Genomic DNA, 14,389 nt, shown 5'->3' with positions numbered 1-14,389 from the left:
TACTTTTTGTAAGCCAAGTAATTTTGTTTTGACAGGATGCAAATTCTATTAAAAAAATATTTTATATGAAAAAGGCAGAAATTGAACATGAAATGGCTAAATCAAGCCTTCGAATGAGGTAGGTATAAAAATGTCTAAAATCTTTGTGCTTTTATTATTTGCCAAATTTTCTAGCTAGTAAAGTCAACACAGTGGAAAACAAGAAAAAGTTTGCATTTTAAGACTGTTTAGATTTGGTAATGTGATTCTGAAGAGAATAGGAATAACTCTTACCCAGTACCTTTATTATAGCTGACAGGTTTTATTTTAAAAAAAATAATTTTTAAGACTTAGCATCACTATATGCTTTTATTGCTTTATATAAATTACATATGTGGTTGTATATAATTTGATACACATATACCTGGATACCATATAAAATGCAGATAATTTTATATTTGTATTTAATATATAGTAGTATATGTTTATATTTACAGTAAGATTATTTAGCCAGGTGTCAGAAGATGTGCAGTCTCATCCTGGCTTTTCCTTGTGCTAGGACTCTGACTTTGAACATGTCTTACTTCTGGGATTCTGTTTCCTCCTACCTGAAATGGAAAGGTTAAGTGGCTACTTTTGAAGCTTCTGACCCTGATATTTGCTTTGTTACCAGACCCTCTGATCACTTTAGTGACCAGAAGCTCTCTAGTACCAGCCCAGGTTCATTTCCCAGGTTGCTGCACAGTAGAGGCTTAGAAATATTTGAGCATATATATTTAGAAAAGAAGAAAATTTTGTTGTTATATTTGTTTACCCAGCATTCTGATTTTAACTGTCAGTTCTCTTGAGATTTTCTTTTTTGTCTTTTTTTTTTTTAATTTTATCTCTGGATAGGACTTCATCAAATTTGGCTGCAGCCAGACTGACAGGTTCCTCACACAGTAAAAGCAGCCTTAGTGAAGAGAGAAATCCTGCTAGCAAGTATTACCGGTGAGAGTCAGTGTGTTTGGTCTGAGAGCTGACCCATGTGTAGGAGGATAGGTATACTAGTCTTTGCTTGATGGATATATTGAAGTAATATTTTTGCATATAGTTGGGTTATTATGAGAATTTTTTATCAAGTACTTTATTTAAGAGATTGGGCCTGACCTTTCATGGTGCAGTGGATAAAAGTATTGACCTGGAACACTGAGGTCGCCGGTTCAAAACCCTGGGCTTGCCTGGTCAAGGCACATATGGGAGTCGATGCTTCCTGTTCCTCCCCTGCTTTCTCTCTCTCTCTCTCCACTCTAAAAAGTAAATAAATAAGAAATCTTAAAAAAAATAAAAAACGACTGAGGTACTATAGTAGGCCTGACATCATCTCTTAGAAAATGCTTAAGTAAAGTTGTTTGTCAAGTATGTTTAATATTACCAGTAAAATATGTGGTAAATCTAAAAGGTTTTGTGTTCATTGTAAAATATAAGCATCTTAAAGAGAATTAACCATTAATTATGAATGAATATTTTTCATAAAATAAGTGAGTAGTATTGCATTTATGTTAAAAAGAATTGCAAGTTGCCTACTGAATGCTTTCTACCACCACTTCCTCTTTTCTAAGAGAAAAATATTGGTACTGAATTAAATTGATTATGGAGAATATAAAATTACTAAGAAAAAGTGATGAGGCAGTTGAATAGAAATTCATTTTCTTTGAATGTTTTGTTAGCAGTTCCTAAGTCCTATATATAAATTAACCAAATTATTATACATCTTTCCATGCCTTCTAATTGTTTGTTTTTCTTTGTAGTAATAAAAGAGCAGTCCAAGGGGGTCGTTTATCAGCAATTACCATGGCACTTCAGTATGGCTCAGAAAGTGAAGAGGATGCTGCTTTAGCTGGTAGGCATTAGGTTGTGACTAGTACAGTGCCTTCTCAGTGGGTCCTTCCAGTTAAAGAAAATTGTGATAACTTTGGTCTTGCTGGGAGTTTTAGTTTTTGGAGTACATGTTATTTTGTTGAATTTTTATTTCACTCTTTGGTTGGCAGACTTACCAAAGCTTATTGCTTTATTTTGTGTTAAAGTTTGTATTTGAATAAATAGATAACTTCTTTCAAAACAGTTGGATTGATAGCAGTAGCAGATCCTGGTTTCAAACTTGTGATAGTGAAACCAATAACATCATCAGGAATTCCCAGGACGACATTTACATCTATTTAGATTTCTAGGTTATTGACTTAAAGTTTCAGTAAGCTATAATTTCTTCTTAGCTAGAGCTTATGATTTAAAGATACATAGAAATTGTACTCAGAGTAGCATGGTAAATTGTCATTTAAACAAATTGAACAAAGGGCATTGGGCACTAAAAATCTGGGTAAAAGTACACAATTTGTTAAATAGCAACCTAAAGAATAGCTGTAGGAGGTATATTTAATTTCGTTCTCTTAAGTGTGATATAATATTTTTATTTTACTCTAGTTTTTTTATAGAGAGAAATAAAATTTGTTTCATGAAGTTATTATGGCATATCTTTTGATTTAACCAAGTTTGATACAACAGATTTTACCAGCTATTTGTTACATTGTACTAAATCTTCTATAAAAATTTTATAATTGCTATAGACTACTTATTAGAGTATGAATTTAATTTTTTGATACCTATAAAATTAAACTTCTAAATTTATATTAGGCCTGGTCATATCAAAAACTGAAAGAAAATTTTTCTCTTCATTAGCTTTGTGTTTTGCTGATTATAAAAGTAACACACATGTTAAGTTTAGGTTTCCTTCTTATGTTTGGTTACTTCATTAACCTTATAATAACATAACAAGTTGAAGGAAAACCACACATTAGCAAAATTCCTAAAAGATATTTATTGCCTTTTTTCTAATAAATATATAGTACTGTTGTCACAAAAGGATTATGACTTAGTCACTTCAGCTATGAAGAAAAACAAATAGGTGCCAATTACCTAATCCAAGCCCATGAAGATTTACACCTATGTTTTCTCCTAAGAATTTTATAGGTTTTTTTGTTGTTGTTTGTGTTTGTAGCAAGAGACAGACAGAAAGGGAGAGAGATAAGAAGCATCAACTTGTATTTGTGGCACTTTAGTTGTTCATTGATTGCTTCTCATTCATGCCTTGACTGGGGGGCTCTAGCAGAGCCAATGACCCCTTGCTCAAGCCAGCGGTGACCCTGAGGTCAAGCTGGCGACCTTGGGGTTTCGAACTTGGGACCTCAGCGTCCCACATCAATGCTCTGTCCACTGCATCGCCACTGGTCAGGCAAGAATTTTATAGTTTTAGCTTTTACATTTTAGTTCTGAACACCATGAAAGGCTACTTGTTTCTTTTCTTGGCCAAGCACACAGAGCAAGGAGTCTCTGAAGAAGGCACATTTTAAAAAGAGAAATTTTGTAACCTAAAACAGCATAACTTTTACTATGTAAAAATCTATTCTATATCTTTATAACATTTCTATAAGTAAACATATAATTATATTAAGCATTATTAACATTTTTAGTGAAGGCTAGAGATTGTTCTTTTAAAATGGGTATTCTCCATAGCTTAACCTGGAAGGTTGTGAAAAGAGCTTTTCAAAGTAAGGTTCTTTTCCTTATAAATACCTTTTTTGTCTTTCTAGCTGCACGTTATGAAGAAGGAGAGTCAGAAGCAGAGAGCATTACTTCATTTATGGACATATCGAATCCTTTTTATCAGCTTTATGACACAGTTAGGAGCTGTCGGAATAACCAAGGGCAGTTAATAGCTGAACCATTTTTCCATTTGCCTTCAAAGAAAAAATACCCTGATTATTATCAGCAAATTAAAATGCCTATATCACTACAACAGATCAGGTAAGAAATATTCTACATTACTTAGTATAAATCCATTTTCTTATAGTCGAGCCTGCATATATATCTTTCTTCCTGCCCTGGCTGGATAGCTCAGTTGGTTGGAGCTCAGAATCATCCTGGAGTGCAGAGATGGCCGGTTCAATTCCCTGATCAGGGCACATACAAGAGCAGCTTGATGTTCCTGTCTCTGTCTTTTCCTTCCTTCTCTCAAAAACTTCAAAATTATAATAAATATCTTTCTTCCTAAAATGGATAAGGATATTAAAGGTAAAAGTATTTTTCACATATCTATTCTTGAATATCGCTTCTATTGTGAAAAATAAATTTAATTAAATACTGATGATTTTCTTTGTACTGCAAGAAAGTCAAGAAGCAAATTGATGAAAGGTGTTCCATCTAGACTTTTTTGTGTCAGATTATAGATGATAAAAAGTCATGCAGGTTGAAAAAAAAAAAAAGTCATGCAGGCCCTGGCCGGTTGGCTCAGTGGTGGAGCGTTGGCCTGGCGTGCAGAAGTCCCAGGGCACACAGGAGAAGCGCCCATCTGCTTCTCCACCCCTCCCCCTCTCCTTCCTCTCTGTCTCTCTCTTCCCCTCCCGCAGCCGAGGCTCCATTGGAGTAAGATGGCCCGGGGGCTGGGATTGGCTCCTTGACCTCTGCCCCAGGCGCTGGAGTGGCTCTGGTCCCAACAGAGCCTCGGCCCAGAGGGGCAGAGCGTTGCACCCTGGTGGGCGTGCCTGATGGATCCCGGTCGGGCGCATGCGGGAGTCTGTCTGTCTGTCTCTTCCCGTTTCTAGCTTCAGAGAAATACCAAAAAAAAAAGTCATGCAGCTCAAGTTTAAAATGTTCATTTTCTTTCAACTGAACAAAGTACATACAAATTTTTTTTCTACACTTTTTGTTGATATTTTAATTACAATAATTTATCTGTACTTAAAGTTTGTATCTGTAGTTAAACCTCCCTTCCTCCTAGAATAAGTTTAGATTGCTTTTAGAGAATTCATTTGCTGAAATAACAACTGAAAGATGGTTTGTCTTGGTTTCCCTTTTCTATTCAGAAAATATTAAAGAAATCATTAGGAATTCAGCGGAACAATACTTAAACCACCATTGTATCATTAAAAATAGTAGAAAATAAAGTAATATTATAAAATATGATGTTTTGGAACTTCCACATGTGGGTTAGGTTTGGCAATGTACCCAAATAGAGGCAAGAAGCAGGTAAAAATAATCTTAACTGGGCCAGGTCAGATTAAGCTGATAGCTAACCTTCCAAACAGTAGTAATTAAAATCCTTGTATTTGCTGAATTCTAGGAAATAAGATTGTTTAAACAATGTATGTTTTATGGTTTTACTTTTTTAACTTCTATTTTTATTATTTGATCATTATGTTTATAGTGTTTTTATTTAATCCAAACTTTGGAGGTTTTACAGTAGGATAGAAAGTCAGCTCATTTGGCCTGCTTTTAAAATAACACGGATAAGCCCTGGCCGGTTGGCTCAGTGGTAGAGCGTCGGCGTGTGGAAGTCCCAGGTTCGATTCCCAGCCAGGGCACACAGGAGAGGCACCCATCTGCTTCTCCACTCCTCCCCCTCTCCTTCCTCTCTGTCTCTCCCCTCCCGTAGTCAAGGCTCTATTGGAACAAAAGATGGCCCGGGTGCTGGGGATGGCTCTGTGGCCTCTGCCCCAGGCGCTAGAGTGGCTCTGATCACAACAGAGCGATGCCCCGGATGGGCAGAGCATTGCCCCCTGGTGGGCGTGCCAGGTGGATCCCTGTTGGGCGCATGCGGGAGTCTGTCTGACTGCCTCCCCGGTTCCAGCTTCAGAAAAATACAAAAAAATAAAAATATAAAATAAAATAAAATAACACGGATATTAAGGTTGCCATTCATAAGAAAATAGCCTATAAATTTTTTATATTATTTGCCTTAGAAAAGATGATGACAGTCTTGTAGATGTTAAGAGGTTTTAAGTAACAATTTTTGTCATTAATAGCTTTTTTTCTCAGTCTTTTAAAAAAAAATTCAGTTTCATTAATTTACTTCAGAAGAAGACCAATCCTCAGCCAGCTCACCTGACTATAGCTTTCTTTCAAGTTAGACTTTTCTGATATAAACCTTGCTTTGTTGAGTAATTCTGCATCTTTACCCTGTTTTGAACTTTACTTGGACAGTTATATGGCACACATGTAGGGGAGTATGAGGAATAGAGAAGTGGCTGAGGTCTAGCTGGTAGCACACTAGGATTCTGAAGTATCAATTTTTAAGACGTCTAATCTGCCTTCTTTCCAAGGACACGTGCTGGTACCTCAAGGAGCTGGGCTACCTTCCATTGTGCTCTACATTGACCAACAGGAAAGTCTAGATTTGTGCTGTCCATTATGGGAGCCACTAGTTACATGTGACAGTTAAGTACTTATGTGGCTAGTGGTACTAAGGAACTAGATTTTAAATTTTATTTAATTTTTAAATAATTTGCCCTTGAGAGAGAGGAATGGGGAAAAGGGGAAAGAGAGAGAGAGAGAGAAAGAGAAACATCAGCTTGTTTCACTTAGTTCTATATAATAATGTACTCATTGATTGCTTCTTGTATGTGCCTTGACTGTGGGTCAAATCTGTGACCTCTGGCGTACCAACTCGATACTTTAATCCACTGAGCTGCCTGGCCAGGGCCAAAATTGTATTTAATTTAATTGTGATGTAAATAGCCACATCTAGTTAGTGGCTACTGTATTATACTATACAATCCTAGGTAAATGTATTGGTAGAAAGAAGATAGTTGAGTGTCATCAAAAGCAATGAAAATGGGCCTGACCAGGCGGTGGCGCAGTGGAAAGAGCATCAGACTGGGATGCCGAGGACCCAGGTTCGAGACCCCGAGGTCACCAGCTTGAGCGCGGGCTCATCTGGTTTGAGCAAAAGCCTGACAGCTGGGACCCAAGGTCGCTGGCTCCAATAAGGGGCTACTCGGTCTGCTGAAGGCACGCGGTCAAGGCACATGTGAGAGAGCAATCAATGAACAACTAAGGTGTTGCAACCCGCAATGAAAAACTGATGATTGATGCTTCTCATCTCTTTCCATTCCTGTCTGTCTGTCCCTGTCTATCCCTCTCTCTGAGTCACTCTGTCTCTGTTAAAAAAAAAAAAAAAAAAAAAAAAAAAAAGGCAATAAAAATGGAAGAGTGGGCAGAAGCTGGACAGTGTGTCACCATCTTTTATTTTCCATTCTGCCCTTTCCTTGACCCACTATCCTTAATTAACATCAGTCAGATAAATATAGATTATCATTTACAGGCTTGGGTTCTCTGTCTGTCCTTTGTGGGCATTGATTATAGACCCAATGATTATATACTCCATAATTTTCATACAGCATTAGGTTGGTTAACCTCATGGACTGGCACAAAATTTCTGGTGGACTGGTTGAAAACAGTTGAAAAACACTGGTTTAGCTCTGGCCGTTTGGCTTAGTGGTAAGAGTGTTGGCCCTGTGTGGATGTCCCAGGTTCAATTTCTGGTCAGGGCATACAGGAGAAGAACCCATCTGCCTCTCCACCCCCCCCTCTTTCTCTCTTTCTTTGTCCCTCATCTTCTCCTCCTCCAGCCAAGGTTCGATTAGAGCGAGTTGGTCCCAGGTGCTGAGGATGGCTTCATGGCCTCCGCCTCAGGTGCTAAAATGGCTCCGGTTGCAAAGGAGCAGCAGCCCCAGATAGGCAGAGCATTGCCTCCTAGAGGGCTTGCTGGGTGGATTCTGGTCGGGGCACATGTGGAAGTCTGTCTCTGCTTCCCCTCCTCTAACTAAAAAAAACCCCACTGGTTTAACCCTTCCTGATTTTTTGTCTATTCTTAGAGTTTGCATGTTAGTAACAGGATTTTCCCAGTAGGATTTTTGCTAGTATATTTGTTTTGAATTGACCACTTTACTAGGTCTTCTTATTACTTCCTAGAATGGTTTAGTTCTCTTGGATTTTTAGTTAAACTGTGATGTTGACTAAATATACTTTTCCCTCCTCGCCTTATATCTTGACAGTGTCACTTTCAGACCTCTAATCAGTGTCACTAGTAAAGATATGATCTAGTGCTTATCAGGATTTTTGCACTGAACTTTGAGGAAGGATATTTCATAATCTCCATAATGGAAATATTCTAGCCATGTTTATCTTCCACAGAACAAAGCTAAAGAACCAAGAATATGAAACTTTGGATCATTTGGAGTGTGATCTGAATTTAATGTTTGAAAATGCCAAACGCTATAATGTTCCCAATTCAGCCATATACAAGCGAGTTCTAAAATTGCAGCAAGTCATGCAGGTATGATATCTTAGTTTTGCTAAGTTGTTGTATGTATAACAAATAATTTTACACATTTTTAGAATGTCCTTTTAAGATTTATGATTTTTCCAACAAGATCACATCATTTATTTCAACCACAGTATTGCTGAATATTTTTTTTTAGAGTCATCAGGACTATGTATAGTAGAAATAATAGTTTAGATTGGGTTAGCTTTGTGAGTAGAAGAGGCAGGGATTTGTCTCTGGGAGTGATTTTAGGGTTCTCAGAAAGTTTTCTTCCAATTACAGGTGATATTCTATGATTTAGATTTTATTTCTTTGGTTCTAGACTTTGTCTCTTTTGAGTTATCATTGGTCCCAGGAGAAAGGGCATCATAAGGCTAATTAATCATTGTATAGTGTCCATAAGTTTATCAGATCCTTTCCGAGAGCATACCTTGGAGGGCAATTGAGGTCATGGGTAATTAGGGATTTTGAGACAAAGAGGCATAGATATGAAATAAAAATTGTGTTTGCATGTTAGTTTTTGGTAGAATCTTTCTGGAAAATGAATCTTGGCAAGGAACCAACAAAAGCAATTTTAGATCACCCATAGAATCTTCTTTTTGTATGCTCAGCACTGTGATCAGTGCTATGGATTTGAAGTATTTTCAGTACTCTATATATTCCTTAAGTCCACTGTAGTTTGGCTTTCAGCTGTGTTTGGCACAAAGTCTTTAAATATGCATGTGTTGAAGAGTAGATCTTTCATTTCTCATATAAAACTTTCTTCTTCGCTACACTATTGCCTAAGAAGTCAAGGGACGAAAGGCCATTTTTGAGTTGTCTTTACTTATGTTAAATATGGCCACCAGAGCAAGATGCCCCAATCACTTGAACTTGTATCAGTGCTTTTAACATGTTGCTGCCCTTTGTCCTATTAGGTTCAGTTTAGCTAGTGTTGATTCTTCAACTCTCTGGATGCATTTTTTTAACCTACTTTTTTGTCATGCAGGCTTTTGTTAAATCGGGTTATTGAAAATGTTATAAGGGCTTTAGTTTTATGCATCCTACGTATGGTTGTATCTTCCTGGGTGAATCTGCTATGTCTAGCTTTTTAATATTCATATATTCTAGGAGTGCTCAGCAGAGTGCTTGACTTCAGGATCTGCTCTGTTTTAGGCAAAGAAGAAGGAACTTGCCAGAAGAGATGACATTGAGGATGGAGACAGCATGATTTCTTCAGCCACCTCTGATACTGGTAGTGCCAAAAGAAAAAGGTATATACTCTTCTTATAACTGGAGACATCTTTTTAGTTGCTGTATATTTTGTTTTAGTTAAGCACGGAAAAAGGTTCTTTTAAGCTATCAAGTATGAATTCTTTTATAAGCTTTAAATATTTGATAACGTTTTCTTTTAGAATTTATTTGTAAATTAGTATGATTAGCACTTCCTTTTGTGCAAATAGTCTATTGCTTTTTAGATGATATAAAAATGACAGCTATTTATATAGGCTGGCAAAACATGTTCTTTTTGTTACCAGGTTATTTTTTTTTAATGTGTTTTAATAATGCCACTTAAATCTATTTAGGTAATTTTTCATGGTGAGTTACAAAAAATTTAGTATATCACTGCAGTGAAGTAAGTCATTATTACTCTTACTACCCTTTGATTTTCCTTGTTAATCTGGATCTTTATTTGCCATTTTAAGGATGTCAGATTGTAAAAAAAAAAAAAAAGGTCATAACTTCTTATAGTTTATAAAATGTTAAGCTACATGTTTGATTTTCTTCTCTTTCTAACCTTTCAACTTTCCTAACCCTTTCTTTTTATCATGGGTTTTATGGAAGCATTCCTTACTGTGAAATTCTAAAGCTGAATTTCTATAAAGAATCATGCAGAACCAGCTCTTTGTGCTTTCCACATAAGAGTTTCTCTGGCTTGATCTTTGTGGAACACTGTATTCTCCCTCAACCTGAACTCTTTCACCATCTTTTTAGCAGCAGTCAGTCCAGTTGATGATACCTTAGACTAGAGAATAAGCTAATCACTAATAATAGGGCTTGACAGATTCAAAGTTGAATGAAGAAGTCATTAGTAACTGTTGATACAATTCTGTCCATACATAAGTAGATCCACTAAGATGAGAGGATTAAAAATGTGATTTAGAAAAGAGAAGCTATCCTGTCTTGCCCTCTTATAACTAACATTTTTACTTTGAAAATAACTTTGTTTGCTATTCTATGCGATGGTAACTAAAGTTTATTGGTGAGTCTGAGATGTGAGTCTCCTCCATTACTGGCCTGTGAATTTCATCCTTCCTAGTTCTTAATTCCTTGTTATACCAGGGACAACGGAGGAAAAATGTGAAAGCAGATCAGAGACATCAAATCAAGAACATCTTTGAGTGTAATTATATAACTCTACTACAGCATCACCTGTGTTTTCCAGATCAGTCACCTATCAAAGATAAAACCTCTCAGGCCAAAGAAGGTAACGGAGGCAAAAGTGATGGTACAATTAGTGCCAACACTGAATGAAAAGAGAGATCTTAAACTAGTTAAGTGTCTAAGAATACAGTTCCACGGATGCATTAGCTCAGGCTAGATACTTAAAAATTACCTTTCTCTGACATGTAATATGTGGGACAACCCAAGTAGATTAAATAAAAGATATTACTCTAAAACCTACCTTTAAAAAACTGAGCATTAAGTTCTTAAAATAATAAAATCCCACTTCAGACTAAAAGTATTTTTTATGAACAGATTTCCTAGGAAGTGTTTTGTATAACAAAGTGAAAAACAAGAGAAGAACAAATATAAATCATACCCGGATTTTAAAAACAGGCACGAATTGGACTATGACAAAGGAAATAACATAATGAGCATTTTAGAAGGTAGATATGTGAAGAAGTTTTGGTAACAAGAAATAGACTTCTCCAAAATTCAGGCAAACACAGCAGCCTAGTAAGTTAGGTTAAACCTGTCTGGAGAAGTCAGGGCCAAATTTTCCAGGTACCATTTGACTTGACTCCTAAGTATGGTTCTGTCTTTGCCTTATTTTTTTTAATATTAAAGAGTCTGAGAAAAATTAATGTTGATATGTTCTCTTTATTCTGGAAGTGCATTCTTCTCCTTCACCCTTCTACCCAAAAATCTCCCACTGCTGTTGTCTTCTGTTTTAAAATGTTCCCAGCATTATTCTTATCCTTTGGATTGAATAATCCCTTTTCTCTGAACCATATTTGGTTTTTACATGACCCTCCAGTGTTGCTTATTTTGTTTTTCTTCACATGTAATGTTTGTTTCTGCTTTCCCAGGAACACTCTTGACAGTGAGATGTTGGGTCTCAGGAGGCTATCCAGGTGTGCAGTCCTTTCTTATGCATAAACATTTTTAACAGTGTAAGCTTCTGTAGCATGGTCAGTAGTACTAATTAGGTGAAAAGTGAAGCCTTTAGCATGTGAAAGAATGGTTTTTATTTGGGTGCTAGTTTATGTTATGAATAAAGAAAGCTGTATAGTTTAGAAGTATAGTTAGTAAAATAAAGTCAGGATAAGTTAGCCTAGAGATGTTCAGGAACCTTCATTTGTTGCTAGGTTGGCCACAAGCAGCAAGCCCTCACACCAGTCATTGTGGCTATGCTTCTGCAGTAAAAGGTAGAGGGTGAGAATATGCTGGCAATGCCAGCATCCAGGGGCTAGCAGGTGCTGATTCCTTTTCAGGGATGGATGCCTTTTACAAATTGGGAATGGTGGAGAGATTAAAACCAAAGTTGACAGTCCATGTGATGTCAGTCTGTATTGACAGCTGTCATTGGGTTAGTGCTTCTCGAGCATGACCATATTTTTTGAATCTCTAATCTTGTCCATGTTTTATTTTTTTGAAAGCATCCATTATTTTGCATGTTACTTAATAATTTAAAAACAGCCTATGAGTTGCTATGTTATAGTCCTAGTAGTCATTGTGTGGTGTTTTTATTTTTACCTTGGCTATCTGGCATTCATGAAGTGTCAGTTGCTTGCAGAACACCAGACTCTGTTCTTACAGGTAGGAAAGGAGAACGTTTAGTCATCACCTGTACCTGCCAGGAAAAGAGGCAGGTTGAAAACAAATGAAACTCTATGGGAGCAATGTACTAAAAGTGATTAACATGAGACACACAGTTGTGTAGTTGTATAGAAATCTTTCATGCTCGAATAGCTTTAGCAAATATGATTTCCCTACCATGTTTTTCCTTGAAAGTTAGGTATTCTAAACTTATATAAATGTTGCTACCATATTTATATATATAGTCCATCTTACAACATTACTGTTATTCTTCTTAATATTTTCCTTAAGAAAAGTATTCTCAGTAAATTTTTTAAAAGATCATATATTTCTTTCATACCACTCATAGTGTATAGCACTAACTCTGCGTAGTAGTAGAAATAAAAATGTGGGGTATTATGGGTAGTATTATAACCCCAGGTTCAAATCCCAGTTCTTTTTTATTTATTTACTTTTTTTAGATTTTATTTATTCATTTTTATTAGAGAGAGAGGGTGAGAGAGAGAGAAAGAGGGAGAGATAGAGAGAGAACGGGGAGGAGCAGGAAGCATCAACTCCCATATGTGCCTTTCCCAAGCAAGCCCAGGGTTTTGAACCGGCGGCCTCAGCATTCCAGGTCGACGCTTTATCCACTGCGCCACCACAGGTCAGGCCCCCAGTTGTTCTTATTAGCTCTAATGTGAGCCTCATCTCAATTTCCTCATCTGAACACAGAATTAATGACAATACTTACATAGGACTGCTGCGAGAACCTGATTGGTTAATATGTTTAAAGCCCTAGAACTGAGCTTGGTTGCAGTAAGAACTCAATAAATGTAGTTCTGATTATTTTCAGGAAGTAGTTTCTGTTCAATAAAGATTTGAAATTCAATAGATTTCATTTTGTTTTCAATCAGATATTGCTAGTCTGGGAAAACACATTATAAAAATGAATTAAAGGGTTTTATTTCTTGAAGACTTGAAGATGAAATGTAGCAGGCCTTGTAAAAAAGAAAAAAGAACCTTTGGATTTACTTAGCTTAACAGCAGGCACCACTGAAGCTCTAGAGCCAGGGAGTTAAATGCTGGGTTACCTTGAAGTCTGTGAACAGAGTTGACTGTGATTAGAGAAGCTCTTGGTAAGCTTTGGGAAAGGGAAAGACATGATAAAAGGAGCCTGGTGATTATCGGTTGATTTAATTCTTGGTTCTGATTATTCACTTTATGGCCTTCAGTATTCACTTGACCTTGCTAAGCCAGATCTGCAAACTTGGGATAATAAGTGTACCTGGTTGTCCAAGTTGTAGGATTAAATGAGAATGTGTATACAGTCATTAGCACGGTCACTGGCACATGGTAGAACTATTGGCTAAAATTATAAATAGGACTGTGTGTGTGTGTGTGTGTGTGCGCGCACGCGCGCAGATACTTATAATAATAATAAGTAATACCTTGAGGAAGAATCATTAAAGATATTTGAGAAAGTGGTCAGCCAAAAGGTATGAGGGTGAGGACTAACACTGTGGCATGAAAAATTGAAAGTTCAGATCCAGAAGGTCTGTGTAAGTCCTCTAAAACTTGGTGATAAACTAAGAGAAGCAAAAAGTAACAGTAATTCAGTATTTCTGGCTGGTTTGGGGGTCAGGAAGATGGTGGTGGTGGTGGTAGTCTTGGAAAATTAGGGATTCAGAACAAGCCTCTTAGCTCATAATCTTTATGCAAATTCAGAATGCACCCATTTCTCAACATACTTGACTTTCATTTTGGGGGAAATTGCTGTAGTATTCTGATTTTGGCACAGGACCCTTTATGGCCCATCTCTTATAAAATTCTAGAATTGTATGTTTATTAATAACAATGTTTATGATCTGAATTGGCATCTCTTTACTGATTTTGAACTCCCTTAAGATATATTATACTTTAATTTGTTCAAAAGTAGTGATAAAGAATAAATATGCGCCTGACCAGGTGGTGGCGCAGTGGATAAAGCATTGGACTGGGACACTGAGGACCCAGGTTCGAGACCCCGAGGTCGCCAGCTTGAGCATGGATTCATCTGGTTTGAGCAAAGCTTACCAGCTTGGGCCCAAGGTTGCTGGCTTGAGCAAGGGGTCACTCAGTCTGCGGTAGCCTCACGGTCAAGGCACATATGAGAGGGCAATCAATGAACAACTAAAGTGCCACAACGAAAAATTGATGCTTATCTCTCTCCCTTCCTGTCTGTCTGTACCTATCTATCCCCCTCTTTGACACTCTCTGTCTCTGTAAAAG

The 14,389-nt window shown here is 37.0% G+C and overlaps 1 protein-coding gene across 30 annotated transcripts in view; it reads left to right on the top strand.

The window, feature by feature from the left end:
• PBRM1 (polybromo 1) overlaps positions 1-14,389 on the top strand; it is a 155,405-nt gene that overhangs the window by 46,227 nt on the left and 94,789 nt on the right. For 16 of the 30 annotated variants that reach the window (XM_066350658.1, XM_066350676.1, XM_066350666.1 and 13 more), the window contains 7 exons: positions 36-118; positions 874-969; positions 1,770-1,861; positions 3,606-3,819; positions 7,987-8,128; positions 9,272-9,369; positions 11,410-11,454. In XM_066350658.1, coding sequence (XP_066206755.1) covers positions 36-118; positions 874-969; positions 1,770-1,861; positions 3,606-3,819; positions 7,987-8,128; positions 9,272-9,369; positions 11,410-11,454 — 770 coding nt within the window. The remainder of the gene's footprint in view (positions 1-35; positions 119-873; positions 970-1,769; positions 1,862-3,605; positions 3,820-7,986; positions 8,129-9,271; positions 9,370-11,409; positions 11,455-14,389) is intronic. The other 14 variants (XM_066350677.1, XM_066350670.1, XM_066350661.1 and 11 more) reach the window with 1 other exon arrangement.

Source organism: Saccopteryx leptura, chromosome 10, assembly GCF_036850995.1.
Source record: "Saccopteryx leptura isolate mSacLep1 chromosome 10, mSacLep1_pri_phased_curated, whole genome shotgun sequence".
In the NCBI taxonomy this organism is placed as follows: domain Eukaryota; kingdom Metazoa; phylum Chordata; class Mammalia; order Chiroptera; family Emballonuridae; genus Saccopteryx; species Saccopteryx leptura.
The sequence above is the reverse complement of the archived record's forward strand: the minus strand, read 5'-3'. Positions and strand labels throughout refer to the sequence as shown.